At 36.1% G+C, this 25,804-nt stretch overlaps 1 protein-coding gene and 1 pseudogene across 3 annotated transcripts in view; one reads left to right on the forward strand and one right to left on the reverse strand.

Annotated features, from left to right (window-relative positions):
- Nucleotides 1-25,804, forward strand: part of PTPN12 (protein tyrosine phosphatase non-receptor type 12) — a 97,141-nt gene that overhangs the window by 24,438 nt on the left and 46,899 nt on the right. For both annotated transcript variants that reach the window (XM_081146792.1, XM_081146793.1), the window contains exon 2: nucleotides 24,030-24,138. In XM_081146792.1, coding sequence (XP_081002918.1) covers nucleotides 24,030-24,138 — 109 coding nt within the window. The remainder of the gene's footprint in view (nucleotides 1-24,029; nucleotides 24,139-25,804) is intronic.
- LOC308562007 (LRP chaperone MESD pseudogene) lies at nucleotides 18,326-22,549 on the reverse strand (annotated as a pseudogene). The gene is made up of 2 exons: nucleotides 22,410-22,549; nucleotides 18,326-18,842 (listed from the first exon to the last, which is right to left on the reverse strand). The product of its transcript is annotated as an LRP chaperone MESD pseudogene (transcript).

Genomic DNA, 25,804 nt, shown 5'->3' on the forward strand with positions numbered 1-25,804 from the left:
GAAACTGAAGACAATACCATGGGACAAAGTTGTATGAGGATTCTTTTGTTGTTGTTGCAACTTCTTTATTGTGGTAAAATGTACATAACAAAATTTACCATTTTTAACTGTATGTACAGTTTAGTACATTCACATTGTTGTGCAATGTAGATTCTTAGAAGGGAAAATTCACATATTGTTAGGAGAGTCATGGAGTGCTTTATAAGAACAGTTTTAAACTGAGCCCAGAAGGATAGGTAAAGTTTGGTGGGGGTACTTTACAAGTAGAGGGAACCCGTGAGCAAACAAATACAGGTGGGAATAATGAAGACACTTCAGGAAACAGCAGTTAGTAGCAGCATTCACTAAACAGAGCAATCAAAAAGAACATTTATAGAAATAACTAGGGCTGTTGGTGAATATATAAAGTATTAAGGCAACAAACAAAAAATTTGTTTTAGAGTAAATACTAAGTTAGCTTTCAACAGGTAAAAGTTGATTTGGTCTTTCTCATTCATGAAATGTTCTAACCAGTAGAATAATTTAAATAATAAATGTTACTTGATTATAAGGTACATGCTCTAAAATAATTTAATCCTACAGATTGCCAGTGTACCCACAGCACATATTAAGTGTTAAGACTTAAACAAACAATGTTGTATGGCTCAAAGAAGTTAAGCACGGACAGTGAAGTATTTTCATGCTTATGGCCTCATTAGCTGGTCCCTAAGAACTGTCACTTTACAAAGTGATGCAAGAGAATACCATTTTGCCTAGGACTTCCATTTGTCATATAGAATGGTAGCTGAATCATAAGACTTCTTCATTTTCTTTTGGAAAAAAACAAGTTAGAAAATGATATAGCCACCATATTTGTGTAAACTTTTTATGAAATAGTTGTCTAGAGGGAGACAGTATGAAAAAATAAATAGACTGATGAGACATTAAGGGGTAAAATCAGTTTGAATTAGAGTGCTTTTTCTTCAACCACAAATATTATAATAAAGTTCAGATGTGACCTTATACAAATTTTAAACATCTGTAATACAAAGTAACACAAAGATGAGCAATAAAGATAAAATATTTTAACACATTTAACACATGGGGGATTATTATCTAAAATACTTAAGTAACCTCTATATATCAATGAAAAGAACACTGCAGTAGAAAAATGAACATATGCTATGACTGATAATTAACGGAAGGAAATGCAAATAACTACTGAAAACAGGAAGAAAAGTCACCAACCTCTCCAATAATCAGAGAAATGCAAATAGCCAACATTAACTTTTGGGTCCATCATTAACTTTTGGAGGAGTCTACCAGATTCTGTCAAATTTGGTAAAATTCAAAAGTTGTTAATCATGGATGGTAATTTAGAAATTAATAGCAAATGTTGGTAAGGTAATAGAAAAACTGGTATTTTGGATCTGTCGATAGTTAAGTAAATTGGTGAAGTATTTTTTTGGAAGGCAGTTTGGCTACTTCTAATAGAATTGATAATGTGCATATTCTTTGACCCAGCATGTCAACAACTTCTAGGAATCTTTAAAATATAACAGAATATGTCCAACTATGTTAGTTGCATCAATTTTTGTGAAGCAGTATAAAATATCTATTAATAAGGAGGCTCACCATGGTTGGCTACTTAAAAGGAGAGGGAGATGGGGGGAGGATTACTTTTTCATTTTATAATTGGGTGCAGAAAAGAGTTAACATAGCAAGCCTGAGACTGCTAGCCTTAGAAAGGCATGCTTGCAAGATTGGCCCTTTCTAGAACTTGGACTTTTGGGAGGGTATCTCATTCTGTGATAAGAGTGGCTCACTCTGCCTTGCCTATACAAATATGGTTTATGAAGAAAACCTATTTTCCTTCTGGGAGTTTGGAATTTTGGTTTGTGCTAGGCGGAATGTGCCTATGTGACCAACCCCCCAATAAAACACTAGACACTGAATCTCTAATGAGCTTCCCTGTAGGCACATCCACAGGTGGTGTCACAACTTACTCCTGGATGAATTAAGTGGGTCCTGTGTGGCTTTGTTAGAGAGGGTTTTTGAAAGCTTATGCCTACTTTCTTCTGGACTTTGCCTCATGCACCTTTCCCTTTGCTGCTGTTGTTTTGTATCCTTTAGCTGTAATGATCATAGCTGTGAATATGACTATATGTACAGTCCTGTGACTCTTCCTCATGAATCATCAAACCTGAAGGTGGTCTTGGGAATCAATGATACAACTTGCCAGTATGGTTTGAATATTTTAGTATCTGCATGTATTGCTTATATAAATTTTAAAACATTAAATTTAATATATTATGTTTAAATTATGTGTGTGTATATACTTAAGCACACATATATACCTCATCTCTAAGGATATGAGGTGTCTTGAGTTACGTTATTTAGGACAAGGAGATAGTACTTTAGGTAAATTATTTGAAATTATAGTTTATCGGTTTCAAAGGCAATATGATGGTAAACCACAAATATCAAATTTCAAGTAGCATTTTAAGTTCATACTCTCCATTTATACAAACTATATTATCTCAACGTATTGAACTAAATATGTTATAAATGTGACTGTAAGATGCCAGTTCATTGACTGATGTTCTGAATGTGGTTATCAGTGCCCATTATGTCTAAAACACTTGCCATGCTTTATTAAATATATGACACGTGGAAAGACACTAGGTACTATGGGGGAATAAAGAGAAATATAAAAGATTATCTCAGGCAGACAGGGAATTACAATCTTGGGTGGCAACAGTGGTGGTAGTAATAGGATAAAATGTGTAAACAAATGATGGATATAAAAGGCAGGAGTAAAAAATACTTACATGACTCGTATGTACTTTTGGAGTGTATGCTACATGAAGATCGGGATTTTGTCCGGGTCACCACTATATCTTTAGAACCTAAAAGAGTACCTGGCATATACGATAGGTTAGGAGTAAATGATGAGACCAGTTATCCTCAAGAAGCTGATAATTAAATCTTTTTCTTTTTATTGTAAATGCCTGGACCCAGTATGTCAGCAAACTGAAAAAATAGATTTAAAAAAATCTTAATTCATGAGTAGAGCAGAGCTATCTAATGTTATATGAATATTATGTGGCCTGGTAATCTGAGCTTCTTTAATGGCACTTACCCACAATCAGCTGGTTTCCCCTACTGTACTGGATATGACATTTCATTTCTATGTAAACAACTACAATGATTTTATTTTCCTTTTTTAAAAGAAATGTTTAATTGTAAAATGCATATAACATAAAACTTACCATCTTAATTTATAAGTGTACAAGTCAGTATTGATAAATATATTCACATTGTTGTACAACCATTCTCTAGAACTCTTCATCTTGAAAAACTGAAACTTTATACCCATTAAACAACTCCTATTTCCCTCTACCCAGCTCCTGGCAACCACCATTCTACTTTCTATCTTTATGAGTTTGGCTACTCTAGATACTTAATTTAAATAGAGTCATAAAATATTTGTCTTTTTGTGGTTGACTTATTTCAGCTACCATAATGTTCTCAAGGTTCATCCATGTTGTAGCGTGTGTAAAATGTCCCTCCTTTTTAAGGCTGAATAATTTATATTGTATGTATAAACCACAATTGTTTTTCCATTTATCCATCAATGGGCACTTGAATTGCTTCTACTTCTTGGCTGTTGTGGATAATGTTGCTATGAACATGAGTGTACACATAGATATAATTTTACAAAGGTTTGAGACCTTATTTTCAATTCTTTCAGTATATATCCAGAAGTGGAATGACTGGATGATGTGGTAATTCAGGTTTTAATTTTTTTCAGAAACTGACATACTGTTTTCTATAGTGGCTGTACCATTTTATATTTCCACTAACAGTCCATCAATTCCTCTACATTCTCACCAACACTTGTTTGTTTTTATAATAGCCATTGTAATGGGTCCAGGTGATATTTTGTTTTGGTTTGATTTCTCTGATGGTTAATGATCTTTTCATATGCTTGTTTGGCCATTGTATATCTTTGGAGAAGTATTTACTCAGGTCCTTTGTCCATTTTTTAATTGTGTGGGTTTTTTTTGTTGAGATGTAGTTCTTTATATCAGTGTTTTTACATACCCATCTTTAACACAAAGAGTAGCACCAGTTTATGAAAATTTAAAAATCATAATGAAACAATACTTGTGATTCATTTTCAAAGTAAAATGTTATCATCATATAGGACAGTTAATGTGACTTCATGATCCCATTTTAATTAGCACTTATAATCAGCTGAATTTTCGGTTACTTATAATTTTTCCTTCACGATTATTATACAGATTGACATACTTTCTTTGTATCTCAGTAAAGTTTCTGCTGGACAAAATACTAGTAAATTCTCTTTAATGAGTTTGACCGTGATTTTGAAAGTTGTCAAAATGTCACATATTTTATTTAAAATCTTGGCTTATTTCAATTGATGGATTCTAAAATATCTTTACAAAAATAATTTAGAAACCCATTCTAGATTATACATTATTTTAGTTATGAAAAATATATCATGAGTTTGTCTCTTTATTTAAAATGTAGTGGAAATCTTGAAAATTGTGTATGTATGGGTAGGTACTAGTTTTTATTATAATTGAAGTTTGGGTTTTTTGTTTGATTTTACATGTAAGAAAGAGGAGTGCTGCTTATCATTTTTACAAAGATATATGAAGACAAAAATCATGTTCTTGGTAACTTGAGGTGCACATATCTTTGTAGTAGTGTGGTCCGGCCTTTTCAGGACCAAGTCTATAAGTGTTAGAATGAAATGGTTTTTGCAAGGAATCTTAATGTTTGGTATCAAAAATAATCTCTATTTCATTTCTCCAGAAAAATATACTAAAATTTGAAGAAAAAAATATTTGCTTAATTACCCAGGTTGTGGTTTAATTCTGTTATTTTTAATCCTTCTTCCTGGTCCTGGGTTAGTTATAGAAGTTTCAGAATTTAAACTTTAACCCTAATCCTAGGTGGCTTATCAGTTATTCCTCCTCACCCCCTCCCTTGCATTTACTACTTATCTTCCTCTTATAAATATTTAGTCTTCCAAATTAGTTGTCTAGCTTTATTACTGCGGTTTGGGCATCAACTCATATTAAAAACTGCGTACTTTTGTCTTTCTTATTCATCATGCTTACCTGTTCTTTTCTGAAAAAGTTATGTTAAGTTCACTGGCCAAAGTTTCTAATAGACCTAATTGTTCATTTGTAATTTCCTCATGTTATTCCTATTTAGATCAGATTCGTCATTTTTGTTAAAATTGCTTTGTTGAGATAAATTCACATTTATTGAGATTAATTCACTTACAATATTCACCTCTTTAAAATATTCATTTCAGTGGTTTTTAGGATAGTCTCACACCTCATTTACTCTTCTCTAACACCCTGGAAACCACTTTCTCTCTGTGGGTTTGCCTATTCTGGATAGTCCATATAAATGGAATCATAATATATACTTTTTGTGCTTGACTTCTTTCACATAGCATAATGTTTTCAAGATTTATCTGTTGAGCATATATAGGGTATCTCCTCCAAAATGTATATACATATGTTTTTTGATAGTTCAATTGATGTTTCTCTTTTCAGATTTAACCCATTGGAATGAATAATTTATTCAGTATGTATACAGTTTTGGGGGATATACTGTATTAGTACTTCATTTTATGCTCAAATAATATTCCATTGTATGAATATACCGCATTTTGTTTATAATTATTTTTTAAAAATATATTTTTATTGATTTCAGAGGGGGAGAGAGAGAGAAACATCAGTGATGAGTCATTGATTGGCTGCCTCCCACACTCTCCCTGCTGGCAATTGAGCCCACAACCCGGGCATGTGTCCTGATGGCAAATTGAACCATGATTACCTGGATCATAGGTAGATGCTCAACTGCTTAGCCACACTGGCCAGGACACATTTTGTTTGTTTATTTAGCAGTTGATGGAAATTTGAGTTGTTTCTACTTTTTCACTTTTATGAATAATGCTTTTGTGAACATTTGTGTACAAGTTTTTATGTGGCTATGTATTTTTAGTTCTGTTGGGTATATATACCCAGGAGTGGAAATGCTAGGTCTATGGTAACTCTAATCTTTTGAAGAATTGCCAAATTCTGTTTCTATTAAGAATTTAAAACTTAATTCTGCAGACAAAAGTTTAGCAACCTAACTTGATTTTATCTCTGGTTGGTCTCTCTTTCTTTTTGAAAAGTAATAATGCTGTGTTAAAGTAGATTCTTTATTACCCTTAATATTTTATATCTTAAAAACATAAGTACTTTATATTAAGCAAAGAGCATTTTTATGCACTGATAGAGAAAATGGCATAGCATATCCCTTAATGGTAATGCCTCGTGTGTTACTGGACCTGGGAAATTGGAATGGTAAAGTACAAAAATATAGCCTATAAAGTTAGTTTGGTTTGCCAGGTAACCTTGAAGCTTTTGGATACAGAAGTTAAGAGTTAAATGTGATCTTTGTGTAGATTGATAATGGAAGGATTAGGGAGAACAGAGGTGACAGTTTACCATTTTAGAATTTGGCCCATGATTTATTTTGTCTAATGCAATCTAAGTAAACTTGTAATATACAGTTAAAAATTACTTTCTGAGTTTTTAACAGGAACTGGAGTTGGTAATGAGCAGTGTAATCTCAAGTTTCCTACTCAGGTATAGCACCAGATTTTAGGATACACACAAAAAGGGATTAAAATGTTCTTTAAGAACAAAAAATTTGGCAATATTTGAATGTACAAATATATTTTGGTATCTGTTAGTTTCAAGAACAATTAAGCTAATCCGAGACAGCTGATTCAAATTTTCCTTTAAATTCCTCATCTGTGCATAAGGAATATAGTCAGTAATATTGTAATGACTATATGTGGCTTCAGATGGTTACTAGTCTTACTAGGATGATCACTTCATAAGGTATATAAATGTGATCACTATGTTGTATACTATACCTAAAATTAGTATAATATTGTATGTCAAGTGTAATTGGAAAATAAAATAATTTTAAAAGTTCCTCATCTATTAATAAATCTTATATAGTCATCTCAGTTTTCACATATTTAAAGATATGCTCTATGCTAGGTGTTGCGTAGGGTACTTACATACATGATTTAACAAACATAAATGCATTTCTTCTGTCTCTACTCCTTGACTTAATTGATTAATTTATAGTATTATTTTGTTGTGCCCACCAAATTTCCCTTTTTGCCTCAGTCATTTGGAGTGTTTCTTTTGTTTGTTTGTTTTTTTCTGAGTTTTAGAGAGAGAGGAAAGGAGATGGGGGAGAGAGACAGACATTGGTCGCCTCCTGTACACACCCGGACCAGGGATCAAACCCACAACCTGGGTATGTATGTGCCCTGACCGGAATGAACCCTGCTACCTTTCTGTACACAGGACGATGCTCAACCGAGCCACCGGCCAGGGCCAGAGAGTTTCTTAAATCTTTTTATTTTTAATTTAAATGACAATTACCCAAGGAAAGAAAATTGTTACCTGTGATCCTGTACTAAAACAACTGTCTTTCTTCTTTGGTCGTAGGACTAGAAAGTTAGGGCCAGGTTTGGGAGATGTTTACTGAGGTGGGCTAGTCAGAACTTGAAACTGATTGGATGTGAGGGGAGGGGGAAGCAAGTGGACAGATAAAGGAGGAAAGTCCAAAACTACTAGGACGTTTTAAGCCTGAGTGGATAAGGAAGGCAGAGGTGCCATGAAAATTAAATGGGACATAGAAGCGTTTGAAAAATGAAGTGAACCTATTTTTCTCTACTTAGATTTGAATTGCTGTTGGTATGTTCAGTAAGCAGTTTGAATATGGAACTGGAACTGAAGAGAAATAGAGATTTTGAGATGTTCAGAAATGTAATAGTTAAAGGCACGATAGGGAGGAGAGAAGCTTGCTAAAAGACAAAATCTGAGGAGAGTACAGTTTCAGAAAACATACATTTAGAGGCTGATGAGAAGAGGAACCAGAAAGGACTCACTGGCAGATGAGAGAAGAATTAAGAGACAGTTTCATGGAATCTAAAAAAGGAGTTAAGTACTCACCTGTGTTTTAAAAAACAAAAACTACATGAATTGAGGCTTTTGAGATTTAGATTCCCTTTGGAAATCATTGGTGACTTCATAGAAGTACTTTCTGAATGAAATTTTCAGGGGCTTAAGGAGTTAATGGTTCACCAGGAAGTGTAAGTTTCTCTTTAAAGTTTGGTCTGTTGACCACAGCTTTGTGGCAGCCTGGCCAAGCAAAAGATCATTTCTTTCCATATAGTTGTAAATATGTATGTATTGAGCTGTCTTAAACTGCAGAGGTGACTCTTCCTGTGCTGTATTTGTTTTTGCAAAGATAAATGTGAATTCTGCATGCATACTATTAATTTGGGGGTCTTCTTTGTTTTAATTTTTAGTTGGACTGTTGATATTAATATGTTAAAGCTGGAACTCTTTCTCAATTTTACTGTATGTTTATATATTATGGAATGAGATTAGTGATAGAGATTGCTTTGGAATACTTTTGAGAGTCTGGGTTGGCAATGGAGTCTGAAGGCTAAAGACTACAGTGCTCTTTTCTTAAATCAAGACACAAAATTAGATGAAGGGTGGCATAGTCAGGAGCCATAGTTTTAATACCCAGATTTTGGAATTTCTGAGCAATATGCTAGATTGACCTGGAAATTGTGGAACCAATGGTTTCATGAGTTAAATGGTTAGAAGGGCATTAGATAAAGTTGATGAAAAAATGGATGAAAGAGGAGGTGATGGCTTTGTAAGTAGGAATAAAATAATCAGATCTGGGACCACTTTTCCATTTGGTATTAAATATCTTCAGTTCACTAAAATTAATATATATGACCAAACATTATTGTTCTGAATTCAAACGGGATTCTACTTTATTTCCATAATAATGTAGCATGGAGGTAAGGAGAGGATAAACTTGGATTACACCTCCTAACTTACTTTGATCTTGAGAACACACTATACGGAAATACTTTCTTTGCCAACCAGAAGAGGAAAGAAAACATTTGCTTGTTGTCTAAGCTGTTGAAAAAAATTGAATAAAGCTTGTTGTGAAAATTTTGTATTACCTTTTTTCTTTTAGTTTTTATGCTTCCCCGTATTCCTTTTTAAATATAAAGCCTGTAGATCAAAGTTTTATTTAGAAACAAATTCTCTAGAGTAAGGGAGGCCTAATGCTACACTCACTCAGGGAGAATTATATAACTGCTATGTTGAGACCTTTCCTAATAGTTGATGGAATTGAACCTCAGCTTCTCTGACTCAAAGCAGTTCCATTGTGAAGTAGTAATGAAGTGTAAGGGGAGAGAAAACCGTTTCTTAAGTATATTGGTCAATTCTGATTTCATTCCTTTTCTCTGAACTGACCATTACTACATGAAAAGACCTAAACTGTTTATTGACTTGCTACTATTTGTCACAGGTTATGCTGGTACTAGCTGGTAATAGTAGAAAAACAAGATCAGGTATGCATCTTCAGGTAATTCATGTCCTATCAGGGATGGTCTGTGCATATATATGAATAATTATTGTACATTGGGATATGTCCTAGTTAGAGGTATATTTGAAGAGTTGTGGGTAGAGATGAGGAAGCAATTTTGGAGGAAGTGGGGGTAGTGGGTGCCAAGTACTAGTCTCAGGAAATGTTTCAGCAAGGTGATTTCTGTATTGAGCCAGAAGAAAGCAAGGAGTTTGCTTGGCAGACTACTAGGAAAATAACTGAAGCATTGAAATCAACATGATCAAAGAATAAAATCATTTGTTACCCAAAGGCCCATAAGATTGGCCTCTATTTACTTAAGGTTATGTCCTTTAACATCAGTCCTGACTTAGCTTCATATGAGAACTCTTTATACATTTCTGAAAAAGAATGGCAGGCAAGTTTGTCATGCAGCAGTTGGTAAAGCATGAGCAAAGATAAGATGAATTTTGAAAAGAGAGTTGCATATTTTGCAATTAAAGATGGGCATTGCAATTGCATAGTTGAAAAACCCTTTGGTGGTTTTAGTTGCTTGTAACATTATTAGAGGTATGTGTATTTTTATATAAATACGTTTGTAAGAATTTAAGAACAGCCAGTTAGTGATAGTATGCTTTCGGTGGAAATTATACTTTGATTTTACTAGTTACTGTTACTTTGTATTTAGGTTTTTAATGAAAAATTTATTTTGGTTTAATAATTATGCAACTTGTTTGGTAGGGTTAACTTAGTAGTATTAGATTGACTGGCTTTTGTGACTTAAGACAATTAAATATTTCAGGTATCAAACTTGATGAACTTATTCATTTAACAGTTGTTATTGAGTGCCAACTATGTACCCCCCCACCTTTTAAAATTCCAGATGGGTTCTTCAGTAACTGCCTCAAATTTTTCAAAGCAATAGCAAAAGCAGTACTATTTTATGGGTTAGTTATTGTTATATTTTGCCAGATTGTAACTCTTAAGCTTAAAGTAATTCCACTTTTATTTCACTTTAAGGTACAGTTTTAAAATTTGTATATTGTGTGCATATTTATTAAAAGTATTGTCTTATGGAACTCATACTGTTTCAGTGTTTTGACATTGAGGAATTTGGGGCAGTAGTGTGTGGAGTAGTAACAGCATGAGAAGTCTTGAGCTCCAATATTTATTTTCTTTATATCTCATTCCAAAAGGAATTTGAGTTATCTTAATTTCCATTTTAGCTCTATTACTTTTTGTGTCCATTTGTTTTTTTAATTACCCTGATGTAAAATCTAGCCAACAATTAAATTTAATAAATGTCCCTGCCCTTGTCTAAATATATTCTGAATTCTAAGTCTGTTCAGTGACTGTGAAGTAAGAGATTTAAATACATTTTAGAGGTGGAGCTAACACAATATGCTGATAGATTGGTTATCTGGGAAGTAAAGGAAGGAATCAAGTATGATTCCTAGACTTTAGACTTGAGTAACTGTTGAATGGTGGTCTATTTGGAGGTTTGTGATGCCCATGAGACACTCGAGTGGACAGTCTATTAGACAGCTATTTGACTGGAGAGATTCAACAAACATCATACAACATGTTCTCATTAGCTTTGGTGCTTAGGTAAAATGAAACTGTTCTTCTCTTTCTGACGCACGAAGGGTACCTTAAGATAGTCATATTGCATGTGACTTTTAGAGGCCTTTGAGAATCAGTTTATTGATTTAGGATTAGGGGAATAAAACTTTTGTGTTTTAAGAGACAATGTGAAAATAATTTGAACTTTAAAACAGTGAAAATTAAATTTAATTTTTGTTTGTCCCCAAAATTCCAATATTAGACATCTCTATGACTTGTCTGAGAAGGCCCAAATAATTTTTAAATTTACCCATTTTTAATGTGATTTGCATTGTATTAGATATTGACCTATAAAGTCCAGTAAGATAGTCCAGTGTTTGCCTTCAGTTTTATAAGTGGGTGAGATAGACAATTACGGAAATATTTTTTACAAGTGGTAAGAGAGCAGTCCATTATTGACTATGTGCTGGAGGTTGAGGGGTGGTTAAGAAGGGGTGAGAAAATAACACTTCCGCCAGAGTCCTACTATTAACTCATGAACATGAGTAAAAATTGTGAAACTCGGATGTCAAGGGGTGGAGGGTTGGTTATGGTGGTGGTAATTCTATATAACTGAAGAAGCATAAAACTCTTAAGTAAGAGACTGTTATAAAAAAGAAGCTAGGAATTTGGAAAATTGGACAGGCAGCATTCAAAATATGTTATATTTGAACTAAGATATTGGTAGTTTATCTTGGAGGTGATAGACCCATTGGAGGCTTTGTAAGTGTGGGACTAAAATTAAAACTATCATACTTGTCTAATATAAATGCTGAGATGCAAATGAAATTATTTAAGAAGTATATTGATTTTTTTTTTTGTCTAAGACTTTTACAGGTAGAATTAATTGAAAATGTCTTTTGTAAAATTTATTTTTCAGTTACAGTTTATATTTGTTATTATTCTATAGTAGTTTCAGATATACAGCAAAGTGATTAGAACATTTTACAGAGTGGTCCCTTTAGCTGCCTCAGGTACCCACCTGGCCCCATACATAGTTATCAAGATATTATTGATTATATTCCTTATACTGTAATCTACATCTCTGTGACTGTTCTGTAACTCCCTAATTTGTACTTTTTAATTCTTTTCACCCTTTTCACCAAGCCCCTCAAATCCTCACCCCTCTGACAACTATCGGCCTGTTCTGTTTCTATTTTGTTAGTTTTTTTGTTCTTTAGAGTCCACATATTTATACTAAGTGAAATAAATCAGACAGAGAAATGGAATGCCTTTTTAAAGGCTTGTTTGGTTTTTTGTTTGCTTAATTTTTTAAAAAAAGTCATACATGATAAAGGATGTGGTGAGTATAAGCTTATGTAAATATATCATCATTTAGCTATATTTTTGTCCAGTTAGGACAGTAAGTGGTGATTCAAAGTACTTTCTTGCTTTAGAATTATATTGAATAATTATGTATAATTTAATAAATGAATCATTTTATTAATGTGTAGTTAAGTGCTATTCTCATACAGTCTGTCCCAAAGCACTAACCTTATGAATAAACTCCCTTAGTATATTGTGGCATGTTTCTCAGTTTATTTCCTAGTAACAGTTTCACTACAGACCATGGAAAATAGTCTTCAGGAAGTTAAAATGAAATTGTGTATATACTTTCCATTTCATATAGTTAAATGAACTTTGGTGCTACCCTCTACTTCAACTGCTATTTTGGCATTAATTTTGATGGGATATTAAAAAACAAAAAACCTTTTTTTGTTTAGGCTAACATTAAAATTTTTTTCTAAGATTTAATAATAATGTGCTCACAGAGCTTAGAGTTTAGGAAGGGAAGAAAAATGTATTTTATGTATTTATCATAAATAAACAAAAGGAAATAATGTTTAAGTCTAAAAAGAGCTCAAAAGAGAAATATTTTTGCATCAATGGGATAAGAAACTCCAAAGGAGGCTAATAAGACTTAAAAGATGGATAAGATTTGGGGGTATGTGAGTAGAATTACCACTAAGAAGCAAAGAAAAAGTGTACACAAAAACAGAAAGATAATTATGGGGAAATTTTAAAGTACCTTTTGAAATTTGAAAGCACCTTTCATGGTGTTTGTTTTACAGCTACACACTGCTGGTGTCAGTGCTACCAGGTCCATAAAATGTTGAATTATATTGATGTTTAAGAGATTGAAAAAAGATTGAGAAATGAGTATTTTCCTATTTACTATGTCTCCCAGTTGAGTGTCTACTCTCAAAACCTTTTAATTGTTTTATTTAAGATTTTTTTGTTTATAGCTGGTGCATTTTTTTGCTCTGACTTGCTTCTGAACCATGATCTCCTCCCCTATCCCTTATTTTTTTACCTGAGAATTGCATTTTTCCTTCTTCATCCCTAATTCATCTTCTACTTCCTGAGGAAAACCCCTAATCACTTTTTCAAAATTATTTGATGCTGCCAAACTGTACATAAAATACAGAATAACCTAAGAATTGTTGAAAATCAACCTCTATTATTCCATGCAATACTCCTTTCTCTTGAACCTATACCTTATACTAGTGGTGCGGAAAGTATGTTTTGTTTTGTTTTGTTTTGTTTTTAAATATCTTTATTGATTTCAGAGAGAGGAAAGGAGAGGGAGGGAGGAAGGGAGAGAGAGAGGGAGAGAGAGGGAGAGAGAGAAAGAAACATCAGTGATGAGAGAGCCATCGATCGAGCCCGCAACCCGGGCATGTGCCCTGACCAGGAATCGAACCCCGATTCAACCGCTGAGCCACGCCCGGCCGGGCTGAAAGTATGGTTTTTAGACAGCAGCAAGTGTCATCTGGGGACTTGTTTTAAAAAATACAAGTTCTCAGGCTGTACTGAGTCAGAAACTCTGAGGTTGGGGCTCTGCAATCTATGTTTTAACCCTCAGGGTGATTCTGGAACATGTTCAAATTTGACAATATGAATGAAACATGTTTTACAATATTCAACATTGCCCAGAAAACAAATTGGCCCAGAATATATGACTTCTTTTGATCTCTGATTTATTTAGGAAAGCTTTCAAAGAAGAAAATAAATCTGTAGTAAGTAAGCTAAGTAATAATAGCTAACATTATTGAGACCATTTTTTGTTCCAGTTTTTTTTTTTAAAGTATAAAGTTTTTATGTGTTTAATGGACCCCCTTGGTTTTATTTATACTATATCAGAGATTAGTATCTCTGATGGGTATGAAAATTTCTAAGTATAGTACTTAGGTCTACTTATTTTTTATTTTTAAAGAATAGTTTATTGATTTTTAGAGAGGGGGAGAAGGAGAGGGAGAAACATTGATGCAAGAGTGCAGCATCGATTGGATTGGCTGCCTCCTGTACGCCCCCTACCCGGGATGGATCCCGCAACTCGGGCCCTTACCTGTTGGAATCAGACCAGCAAACCTCCTGGTGCATAGGCCAACACCCAACCAACTGAGCCACAAGGGCCAGGGCTGTCAGTGTATTTTAAGTAGGACATTCTTCATCTGAAGCTTAAATGTAGCATTTCATTCTGTGTTAGGTTTTAAGAAAACTGAATATGTAAAAATGTATACTCAAATTAGGCACTTATTTGTACACAGAAGTTCTTAAGGTTCATTATATGAGAAGTAAAAAGTCATTTCACATAAAAACTTTATTTTGCCCAATTCTCAACATAATTTGTCACATAAAAGAAGAAATGCTTGGAGTGATTGCAGCAGGTGTTGCAGAAGTGTATTCACATTTTATAAATTAAATTATTCCTTCTTCCCTTTTCCTTTGTAGTTACATACGTGTGTTTTTTCCAATGACAGTTACTTAAGGTACCTTTCTTTTCCTCCTGTGTTTCTGCAACTGTTCAGATTGATATCCTTCTAAAGTCACATTCACAAATAATATGTCGTAATGCATTAAAGTACTATAAGTATCTGAAAATGAAAATCTTTTTAACACTAATAGTAATATGTTATATACACTGTTGCGTTCCCTGCCTTTTTCACGTAATATGTTTTTTGAGATATTTCCATATCGTTGTATATAAAGAGCTTCCTCATTGGCTTTCAGCTATATCATATTTAATTATATGAATGAAACAAGTCTATTTAGCTAGTAGTAGACTTTTTTGCTTCTTTGAAGTTTTTTTTCTTTTATAAACAATGCTGCAATAAGTAACTTTTTGTATATACATCGTTTTCTGTGTGTGCTATTTATCTAGAGGACAAATTTATAGAAGTACAATTCCTGGCTAAGGGGTTATGTTTATTTGTAATTGCCAAATTACCTTCCTTATGGGTTATGCTAAAATGTTCTTTCCTGCCAGCATTTAATGAAGTTCTAGTTTCCCCATACCCTCACCAACAGTCCATTTGCTTTTAAATACAGTTTCCCCCCCCTAATAAACTTTGAGAACTTTAACTTTAGCACAGTAAATGTGGGGAATTTTACTTTGTCATTGTGACAATGCAGAGCAAGATTCTAGTAAGTCTTTTCATCTTAAAGGAAAAAAAAATGTGTATTCTTGTTTCAGGACTCTTAAGATTGTAGTGATAAAGTTTATTAGTTTTTCAGAGAAAACCAAAAGGTTCACTGTTCTATATGTAAGTGCCTATTTGTAAGATTATTTCAAGTGCTGTATGTTAAAGTATATCATAGCAAGAATAAGTTAAGAATCTTGAGTTAAAGTTCTATCTGTGATTTTTTAAAAATATAGACATAATCTTAATTGCTTAAATATCAGCATCTCAGGAAGCAAAAGTAAAATGGTGAAAATGTTAAGTGTTACTAGACTTCTTTTTCATTTCATTTGTATTTGATAATTTGTAGAATAGTAAAACCAGAATGCCTTCAATATGTCTTTAAGCCTGGAAGAAACTAGGCTTCTTTGAAATTAAATTTCAGCAATGTAGTTGAGTAGTGAATTTAAACAATTCACAATGCTGACTTTCAGTGCTTCTGAAAGCAGGAAGTGTATTACTGACACGCAGAAATATTCCAGCCCATAGAACATCCCTACCACCATATGTGGTAAGAATTTGTCACTAACTCACAAACCACTTCTGTAATACAGTGAATAAGCAGAATTGGTCTTTGTTGGACATTCCCAATTCAATATGTGAAAGAACTTTGTTTTGCAGTGTCTTACAAGTTAATTATTTGCTTATGTTTTAGAAGGAGCCTGGCACATCATTAGTGCTCAAGGTTTAGGACAGAGTAAAGTAAATTGTACATAATTTTTTAGGAATGGTTTTATTTATTTGTTTTTATTTTAAACCATTTCTTTAATTTTTCAATTAGAGTTGACATGCGTTATTATATTGGTTTCAGTTGTATATCCTCAGGATTAGGCATTACATAATTTACTAAATAATCATCCTCATAAATCTCACACCTATCTGATACCCTACATAGTTGTTAGAATATTATTCACTGTTCCCTATGCTGTACTTTACATCCCTTTGACTATTCTGTAACTATCAGTGTGTACTTCTTAATCCCTTCACCTTTTTCACCCACCCACTGAACCCCCATCCCATCTGGCAACTGTCAAAATGTTCTCTGTAACTCTGAGTCTGTTTCTGTTCTGCTTGTTTATTTTGTTTGTTTTTAGATTCAGTTGTTGATAGATATGTATTATTGCCATATTACTGTTCATATTTTTAATATTTTTTTCCCTTCCTCTTAAAGACGACCCTTTAATGTTTATTTTTACAAGCTGGTAAATACGTGTTTTTGGAAACATTAACAGCAGCTCCTGCTGGGACAATAGTGGCAGCGGTGGTTAGGCACAGACCTTCCGCTTGGTACCCTTCTTTAACAATAGCATTTTCTAAGCTATTTTGTTAAAATCACAATGGAAGGTTTTTTTGTTTGTTTTAATCCTTACCTGAGGATATTTTTTCCATTGCTTTTCACAGAGTGGAAGGGAGAGAGAGACACACACATTGGTTGCCTCCCGAAACTGAGTTCTGTACCCGGGACCCTTCGGTCATGGGCTGACTCTCTAACCACTGAGCCAAACCAGCTAGGGCACAATGGAAGATTTTTACAAACAAGTTTAGTTCATAAAAATGACATTTGTATATAAGTTCCATAACTCTTACCCTGAATAGGCTCCAGTAGTTCTGAACAGCAAAATCAGACATCTGCAGGCAGGGCATCATGTATCATACAGAAATGGCACAAATTTGTAGGCATTTTATCAAAGAAACAAATTTACAAATGAATGAAGTTATCGAGCCTTCTGCCACACTTTGCAAAGGACTCTGCTGATTTCCCTATTTATACCTTTTAAAGTTGTCATATTAAATGGAACACACGAACCTCATCACCAGCATTATTCTTTCCTAAATAATGACACAGAACAGGATCCCTGAACTTCACAGACCACATAACAGCTGACAGGTACCAGGAGTTCTCTCTAAATTCCAAGAAATCCAAAGGAAATACTTAGGATCTCCAAGTTACATTATTTTCTGTTCTCTGCATTTTTTGAAGATGTAGTGGGATTTACACATCCTGGCATCCTGATTGTATATTTAAATACAGAGTTCCATGCAGGGCTCCCATGTTGCGTTTTAATTTCACAATAATGGGAATGTTTTTCTGGTGTGAAAAGCCTGATTCAGTTAAATCCTATCTTATTGTCTGTCTCATTAGAACCTAGTGTCCTTCCAGTTAACAGAAAATAAAAAGCACAGACACTGCAGGACATGAGATCAGAGCAGGTGCATTGAGGGGGTGGTGACACAGCAGTCAGTGGCTCCCCCAAATTTAAATGGGAAAAAGCAACAGGTTTCCATGGAAAGTGATTTTATGGCCCAGCCTGTGCTGCTCAGTGGTTGAGCGTCGACCAGTGAACCAAGAGGTCACTGTTTCAATTCCTGGTCAGGGCACATGCCAGGGTTGCGGGCTCGATCCCCAGTAGGAAGCGTGCAGGAGGCGGCTAGCTGATTGATGATGATTCTCTCTCATCAATGTTTCTATCTATCCCTCTCTCTTCCTCTAAAATCAATAAAACCATAAAGTGATTTTATAGTAAACCTGAATTTGGCAGTGCCTAATGTTCATACAAAACTTATCTTATTGAAGCCTTTTCAACAGAGTAATTCTTACTCTGACCACAAACTGTTCATGTGGCAGATCCTCTATATAGAAAACTAGAATTCTTTCCAGTGTACGGTTTCCCACCCCTGCGAGCCCTGGCTGAGAACTATCCCATGTATTCCAGGCAGAGTCCACAGCTGCCCTGATACAGATCTTCTCATCTATTTCCAGCTCGAATGCCTTCCTTTGAAGCCTAAGATTTTGTGTCTCCCTCCTTCTTGTACTTTTATTGCTTGCTTTTTTCTCTTTGCTTCCTCCTCCTTTGCCAGGGTACACCTGTCCCTCCGGAGTGACATCATCAGCACACCTGTCCTGACTGACCCAAAAGTCCTTGATCTCCCAGATGTAGCTCCCATCACACAGCATGAAGATGGAATGGTCTGGCCCACAATGAACCTCTGGATGTCGTAGCTGGCATTGGAAAGGCTGCCTTGGGCCAGAGGCTGGTGATTTCTTCCCTCTCCTTCTCCCTGGGGCTTCCTGATGCAGTTAACAAACAGGAATTTCTTCCCTTTCTTCATTATTTTAAATACGCTCTCTGGCTTGCCTGATGGGATACCTGTGAGAAATCCAGAGGAGCTGAGGGTCTGTTGTGCTCTGGGAGGTCTCCTCCTTCTAGGTCATCATCTTTCTTCCACTGTTCCAGAATACATGCCATGTTCACTTCATTGTAATCGCAAATATCCTTCAGGGGAGGTGGGCAAGCTTCCCTGGGGTCAGAGAGTCTTCACCGCAGGGGCCTCTATGTGGGCCCCGGGCCCCAGCAGAAGATCAGAGGAATAGAGTAGGACCATAGCCACGATCTTAGCCAACCTGCCTCCTAACATTTCATATAATGTTGATTTGTGATTAACTCCTTTAGCTTTTTCTTCTCTGGGAAGCTCTTTATCATTCCTTGATTCTAAATGAGTAATCTTGGTTGTAGGCCCTTGCTTTTCATCACTTTGAATATTGTGTTACCAGTCCCTTCTGGCCTGCACAATTTCTGTTGAGTCAGTTGACTCCCTTGTAGGTAACTAACTGCTTTTCTTTTGCTGCTTTTAAGATTCTTTGTCCTTATCCTTTTGTATTTTTATTTATTTACTTATTATTTTTAAATTTACCTTTATTGAAAGTATTACAGATGTGCCCTTTTTCCTCATTGATCCTCTTCACCTCCCCCCCCATCCTAACATGTGGTCTATCTTTGGGAATGTCCCATGTGCACTTGAGGAGAATACCTATTCTGTAGCTTTGGAGTGAAATGTTCCATAATGTCAATTAAATCCATCTGATCTAGTGTGTCATTTAGAGTCACTGTTTCCATATGTATTTTTGTCTGGAAGACCTAGCCAGTGAAGTCAGTGGGGTGTTAAAATCTATGACTGTATTGCTGTTGCTTTCTCCTAAAAACGTCCTCCAGATGTTTTTATTGTTTTGTTTTTTTGTTGTTGTTGTGTGTTTTTTTTAGCTTGTGTGAGTTTTTTGTTCTGAGGTGGGTCTCTTGTAGGCAGCATATAGTTGGGTCTGGTTTTCTTATGCATTCAGCTACCCTATGTCCTTTGATTGGAACATTCAATCAATTTGTATTTAAGGCTGTTGTTGATAGGTATTTACTATCATTTTATTTCTTTATGCTTATGTTTCTCATTCTCTCTATTTCAACATCTTATTACAGTAGTCTCTTTAACATTTCTTGCAATGCTGGTTTGATGGTGATAAACTGCTTTAGCATTTTTTTGTCTGGAAAGCTCTTCATTTCACCATCTATTCTGAATGATAGTCTTGCTGGATAGAGTATTCTTGGTTTCAGATCTTTGTTTTGCATTACCTTGAATACTTCATGCCATTCCCTCCTGGCTTGTAGAATTTCTGATGAAAAGTCGCTGACATCCTTATGGGAGTTCCTTTGTAGGTAACAGATTGCTTTTCTCTTGCTGCCTTTAAGATTCTCTCTTTGTCTTGAAATTTTGGCATTTTAAGTATGATGTGTCTGGGCTTGGGCCTCTTTGGGTTCTTGCTTGAGACTCTCTGTGCCTTCTGAACTAGTGTGACTTTTTCCTTGACCAGGTTAGGGAAGTTTACTGCCATCATTTCTTCAAGCAGGTTCTCTGACCTTTGCTTACTTTCTACATCTTCTGGCATTTCTGTGATGCAAATATTGTTACATTTCATGTTGTCCTCCAGCTGCCTCAAACTGTTCCATTTTTTTCTTTTTGGGTCTCTGAGTGATTTTTTTCCTACCTGGTCTTCTAATTCACTGATCCAATCCTCAGCATCCCCTACTCTGCTGTTTATTTTTTCCAATGTATTTTTTATTTCTGCTTTGTCATTCTTCATTTCCTTCATAGTTTTCATTTCTTTTCTCATGCTGTTGAGCATCCTTATGATCAGTATTCTGAACTCTATATCTATGATAGATGGCTTATCTCCATTTCATGTATCTTTTCTTATGAAATTCTTTTGTTCTTTCATTTGGGGCTTGTTTTTTTGTCTTCCCATTTTTCCTGCCTGTTTGGACTTGTTCTGTGTATTGGGTACATCTGCTGAGAATTCCAGGCTTTGGGATGGTCCCTGGTGCAGGCTAGTGTCAGACGCAGTTTGAAGTTTTGCATATTCCACAACTTGTGGTTCCCTCTGCTGAAGCTGGGTGCATTTGGAAAGGACCAAGATGTGCACCAATGTCTGCTTTCCCAAGACTGGGTCCAGAAGCAAATCAGGCAATGACAAAGCACCCAGAGGTCCACCTCTGCCTGCAGGCTGATTGTTATTCTTAGTCTCTTAATGAGCCTCAGGCTGCAGACCACAGGAAAGTGTAAACTCCACGGGCAGGTGTGGGGGGAGAGTGAGAAGTTTTCTAAAGTGTAGGGCAGTTGTTTCTCACGCAGGCAAAAGCTGCTTGGGTGGTAAAAGTCTGCCTGAGAAATATTTCCTCTGCAGTATTGGGGAATGACTCAGCACAGGAATCTAGATGGCCACCCTCCAAGCTCTTTCCCCAGAACCCCTAACCCTGGATTCTTCTCATACAACTCTAGTCTACTTTGCCCTCTCTGTGCTGGAGCCCAAGGTGCTTGGCTGCACATGGAATTTTGTGCATTGGCCCTTTAAGAATGTGCCTGCATTACCAGCCATCTCTCCCTGGCAGACAGAAACCCGGCTGCTCTTCACAGCCAGTTTTTATGTGGGTACCTTTCTCAGTTCTGGTGCTCTGGGTTGGGGAGCCCAGCTTGGGATTTAGACCCCAGAGTTCTCAGTGTGAACCCCACAAAGCTGAGATATCCTTCCAGACCTTCAGCTGCTGCGTGTGAGATCCCAGCCAGCCCTATTGCACCTCCACACTTCCTACCAGTTTCTGTGTGGTCTCCACTTTAGGTCCTCAGTTATAAGCGTTGTCTCCAGCTAATCTTCAGTTGATTATTCAAGATGGTTTTCCTATATTTTAGTTGTAATTCCAGTTTGGCCCTGGGAGAGTGTCATTGTAGCTTCCATTTAATCCACCACCACCTTGGAATCTCTGTATCCTTTTGCGTTTTAATTATGATGTGTCTTGGTGTGGGCCTCTTTGGGTTCATCTTTTTGGACTTGTATGTTTATTTCCTTCACCAAGTTAGGGATGATTTCTGTCATTGTTTTTTCAAACATATTTTCAATATCTTTCTTCTCCTTCTGGTACTATCATGATGCAAATGTTGGTATGCTTGCAGTCCCAGAGGCCATTTATACTGTCCTCGTTTTCTGGGACTTTTTATTTTTTTATTTTTATTTTTTTGCTGTCCTGATTTGGTGTTTTCCACTCTCTTATCTTTCACATCTCTGAATTGATCCTCTGCTTTATCTACTCCACTGTTGACTCCTTGTAATGTATTCTTCATTTCAGTTAGTGTATTCTTCATTTCTGATTGGTTCTTTTTTGTGTTTTCTGTCTCTTATTTCTATGTTTCCTATCTCCTTGTTGAAGTTCTCACTAAGTTCATCTACTCTTCCTGTAAGTTCATTGAGCATCAAGTATAACCAGTATTCAGAACTGTGCATCTGGTGGATTGCTTGTTTCCTTTTTGTTTAGTTCTTTTTCTGGAGTTTTGTTCTGTTCTTTTATTTAGAACATGTTTCTTTGTCTCTTCATTTTGTTAGCCTCCATGTGTTTATTTCTGTGTATTAGGTAAAGCTGCTAAATGTTTCCCCAGCTTGGTAGAGTTGCCTTATGTAGTATTTGTTCTGTAAGGTCCAGTGGCGCTTCCTCCCTGATCACCCAAGCTGGGCAGTCGAGGTGCCCCACCCGCAGTGAGGCCTCTGTATACCTCCTGTTGTAGTTGAGCTTTGATTGCTGCTGGCACGTCAGTAGAAGGGATTTACCCCCAGGCCGGTCAGCTGCAAGGACTGACTGCACTACTGATCTACAGCCACTGTGGAGGATCAGCTGTACTGGAGCCCACCGCATAGAGAAGGAGTTACTTCAGTGGGACTCTGGTGCTGCTGAGTCTGCTCCTTGAGTGTGTCACTTGTGGAGGTGGTTGGGTGGTGGTGCTTCGACATGGTCTGAAGCTGTCCACTGGCTTCACTGGCTCTGGGGCCCCCCAGGAGGTTGCAGGTCAAGGTCAGTTGCCACCTGTGTTGTGCTCGAGGCCACTTGGCATGAGGTACAAAGTGATCTGCAGATGACCGCTATTTTTTTGGGGTTTGGAGGTGCCCTGGTGAGGTCAAGCTGCACACCAAGGCTGGTTACTGCTGATGCCTGACCTGGGGCCACTTAGCAAGAGGTACAGGGTACACTGAGGCTAGATGCTGCTTGTTTGAGAGATTTTAGGAAAATCTGAAGTATGAGCCAAGAGAAGTGACTTGTATGGAAAAGCCATTGGAAACAACTTTGGTAGGGCTGAAATTTGGGTGCTGTTTGGAGTATTAGTCACCAGGGCAGGTCAAACAGTATGAGCCAGGTTGATGGAGTCTCAGAGCTGCTTGGCAGCTCTGTTGGGGGAGGACTTCTCAAAACCTCAAAAGAACAATGACCTCTACCAGAGCTTCTGTCTGGGAGAAATCCCCAGCTCTCACCCTAAGGGTAAACAATTCAGTTCCCCCCATATGTCTCTGGTGTCTTTCAAGTTGCTGCCTCAGCACTAGAGCTCAGAGGGAGGGAGTCTCAGAGTTAGTCCATGCGCAGACCCTTTAAGAGGAACTGCCTGGGACTCCAGCCGCCCACAGTCTCCCTCAGCCTCAATCCCCCTGGTTTTATAGCCAGACGTTATGAGAAATACTCTTCCTGGCACTGCATCCTAGGGCTGGGACCCCTTTCTCCTCAGTGGGAACCTCTGCACCTGAAATGTACCTCACAGTTTTATCCACCACATGTGGTTGTTGGACCAGCCCATTTCATGTCTCCACCCTTCCAACCAGTCTACATGCGGCTGCTTCTTTAATTCCCTAGTTGTAGGACTTCTATTTAGGCGGTTCTGAATGATGTTTGTTCTGTAGTTTAGTTGTAATTTTGATGTGTTTCTGTGAGGTGGCTAGTACCATGTTTACCTACACTGCCATTGTGACTGGAAGTCTCTAGGCATGGTTTTAAAACTTGGTTTTTGGAACCCCTTGTTGAAACACAAAAAGTATTTGAGTAAGTTAAAGGACTGAGTTAAATATTCTGACTCAGCTTTATTAGTTTCTTTGACAAAATTACTTAGTTATTCTAGTTTTCTTTCTTTCACTGCTATTTGGAATGTTAATCTTATATTTGCACTTAGTTAAAGCAAGTCATCATTGGGGTTAGTTATTAAGGGGTGGGGAGATACTGTGAACTTAGGGAAATTAGTTGTGAGGAATTGGGGTTAGCAAAATTCAGTGAAGAGCTATTTGTAAATCATTGAAAATTTGAAATTAGTAACGTTTTTCTAAACTTGAATTTTCTTTTTCTTTTGTATTTTAAGCGATTAAGAAGATTGTCTACCAAATATAGAACAGAAAAGATTTATCCCACAGCCACTGGAGAAAAAGAAGAAAATGTTAAAAAGAACAGATATAAGGACATACTGCCATGTAAGTTTGAAATGCCCTTCATAGAAAGACATGCTAATTAGCAGTTTGTAGCCTACACTCACTTTAGTGTTTTTGAGTTTGAATGTTCAGGAGGTAGTAGTTAACCTCTTTTTCAAGGTACACTACATGATAATAATTTGTATTTATGCTTCTTGGTTTTCCTTCTAATGGTAGTTTTATTTTTATTTTTTTATGTGTTTTTATTGATTCTAGAGGGGAAGAGGTGGAGAGAGAGAGAAACATCAATGTGAGAGCGAAGCATTGGCTGCCTCCCGCATGCTCCCTACCTGAGATCAAGCCTGCACGTGGGTGTGTGCTCTGACCAGGAATCAAACCAGTGACCCGGTCTCCTTGGTGCCTGGGATGACACCCAGCCAACTGAGCCATACCTGTCAGGGCTTAAGTTTCTTTTAAATACTGAAAAATTCAAGTAAGAATATATTTTTGTGGATTCCCTGTTCAAAGTTATTTTGTTAAAATAAAATAATATAGGCCTTGGCCGAGTAGCTCAGTTGGTTAGAGCATGGTCTCGATATACCAAGATGCAGGTTTGATACCAAGATGCAGGTTTGATCTCTGGTTGGGGCACATACAAAAAGCAACCAGTGAATGCATAAATAAGTAGAACAACAAATTAATGTTTCTCTCTCTTAAAATCAATCAATTAAAATATATATATTATAGACAGATAATTCAATAAAAGTAAATAAATTTTGTAAAATGATAAAATATTAACTTTTATTTGATGTTTATTCACAGTTAGAACCTTTGTTAAGCCCTAGCCAGTGTGCCTCAGTTTATTGTGCGTCATCCTGTGCACAAAGTTTGCTGGTTTGATTCCCACTCAATCTATGTTGTGTTCTCACGTTGATATTTTTTTTCTCTCTCTCTCCCTTTCTTCCTTTCTTAAAATCAGTAAACTCTTATTTTTAAAAAGAACCTTTGTTGATTAAACTCTGTGTTTTGCATACTCAAAACTGTAAACCTACTTTTACCCCACTCTGTACTGATAGCATTATATTCTAGTAATAATAATGTATTTATATTCTCAAATAGCTTACTAACCACCCATTAAGCTTTTGGAAGGTACACTCCACTTTCATTCCAGCTCACCTCAGAATAGTGGATGGTATGAGTTTCTTCTGGACAGTGTTTGTTAAACAAGATAATCTTGAAATACTCTTACTGTGCTTGGAATTAATACATACACTCTTAAAAAGACAGTTTCTCCACCTTTTTCTATCATCTGAGGAAATAAATCTTAAACAGCTCCAGGTTTCTGTTTTTATATGTTATGTTTCATTCATTGATTTTATATGTACTGTAGCCCTGGGAATACTGTAGAAAACAAAGTGGTAAAATCTCCTGCCCTTATGAAGTTTATATTTTGGTCAAGGTGTCGGAGAATGAATACAAATAACATAGGTTGTCTGTCAAATGGTGAGTAGTACTGTGTTCACAATAATATAGTAGGAATATGGAGCATAGAGAAAGCTGAGAATAGAATTGGGACACTTCATAATTTTAAATAGAGACGGAGGGTCAATGGTGTGTCGTTTAACTGGCCCTCTGAAAAATAACAGCCCTAATTTTGTATCGTTTGCCAGTATCTGTAGTAAATGGATTGTTTGCCATAATCAATAAAACTATGAAGTAAATACTATAA

The sequence above is a fragment of the Miniopterus schreibersii genome, assembly GCF_964146895.1.
Source record: "Miniopterus schreibersii genome assembly, chromosome: 9".
Taxonomy (NCBI): domain Eukaryota; kingdom Metazoa; phylum Chordata; class Mammalia; order Chiroptera; family Miniopteridae; genus Miniopterus; species Miniopterus schreibersii.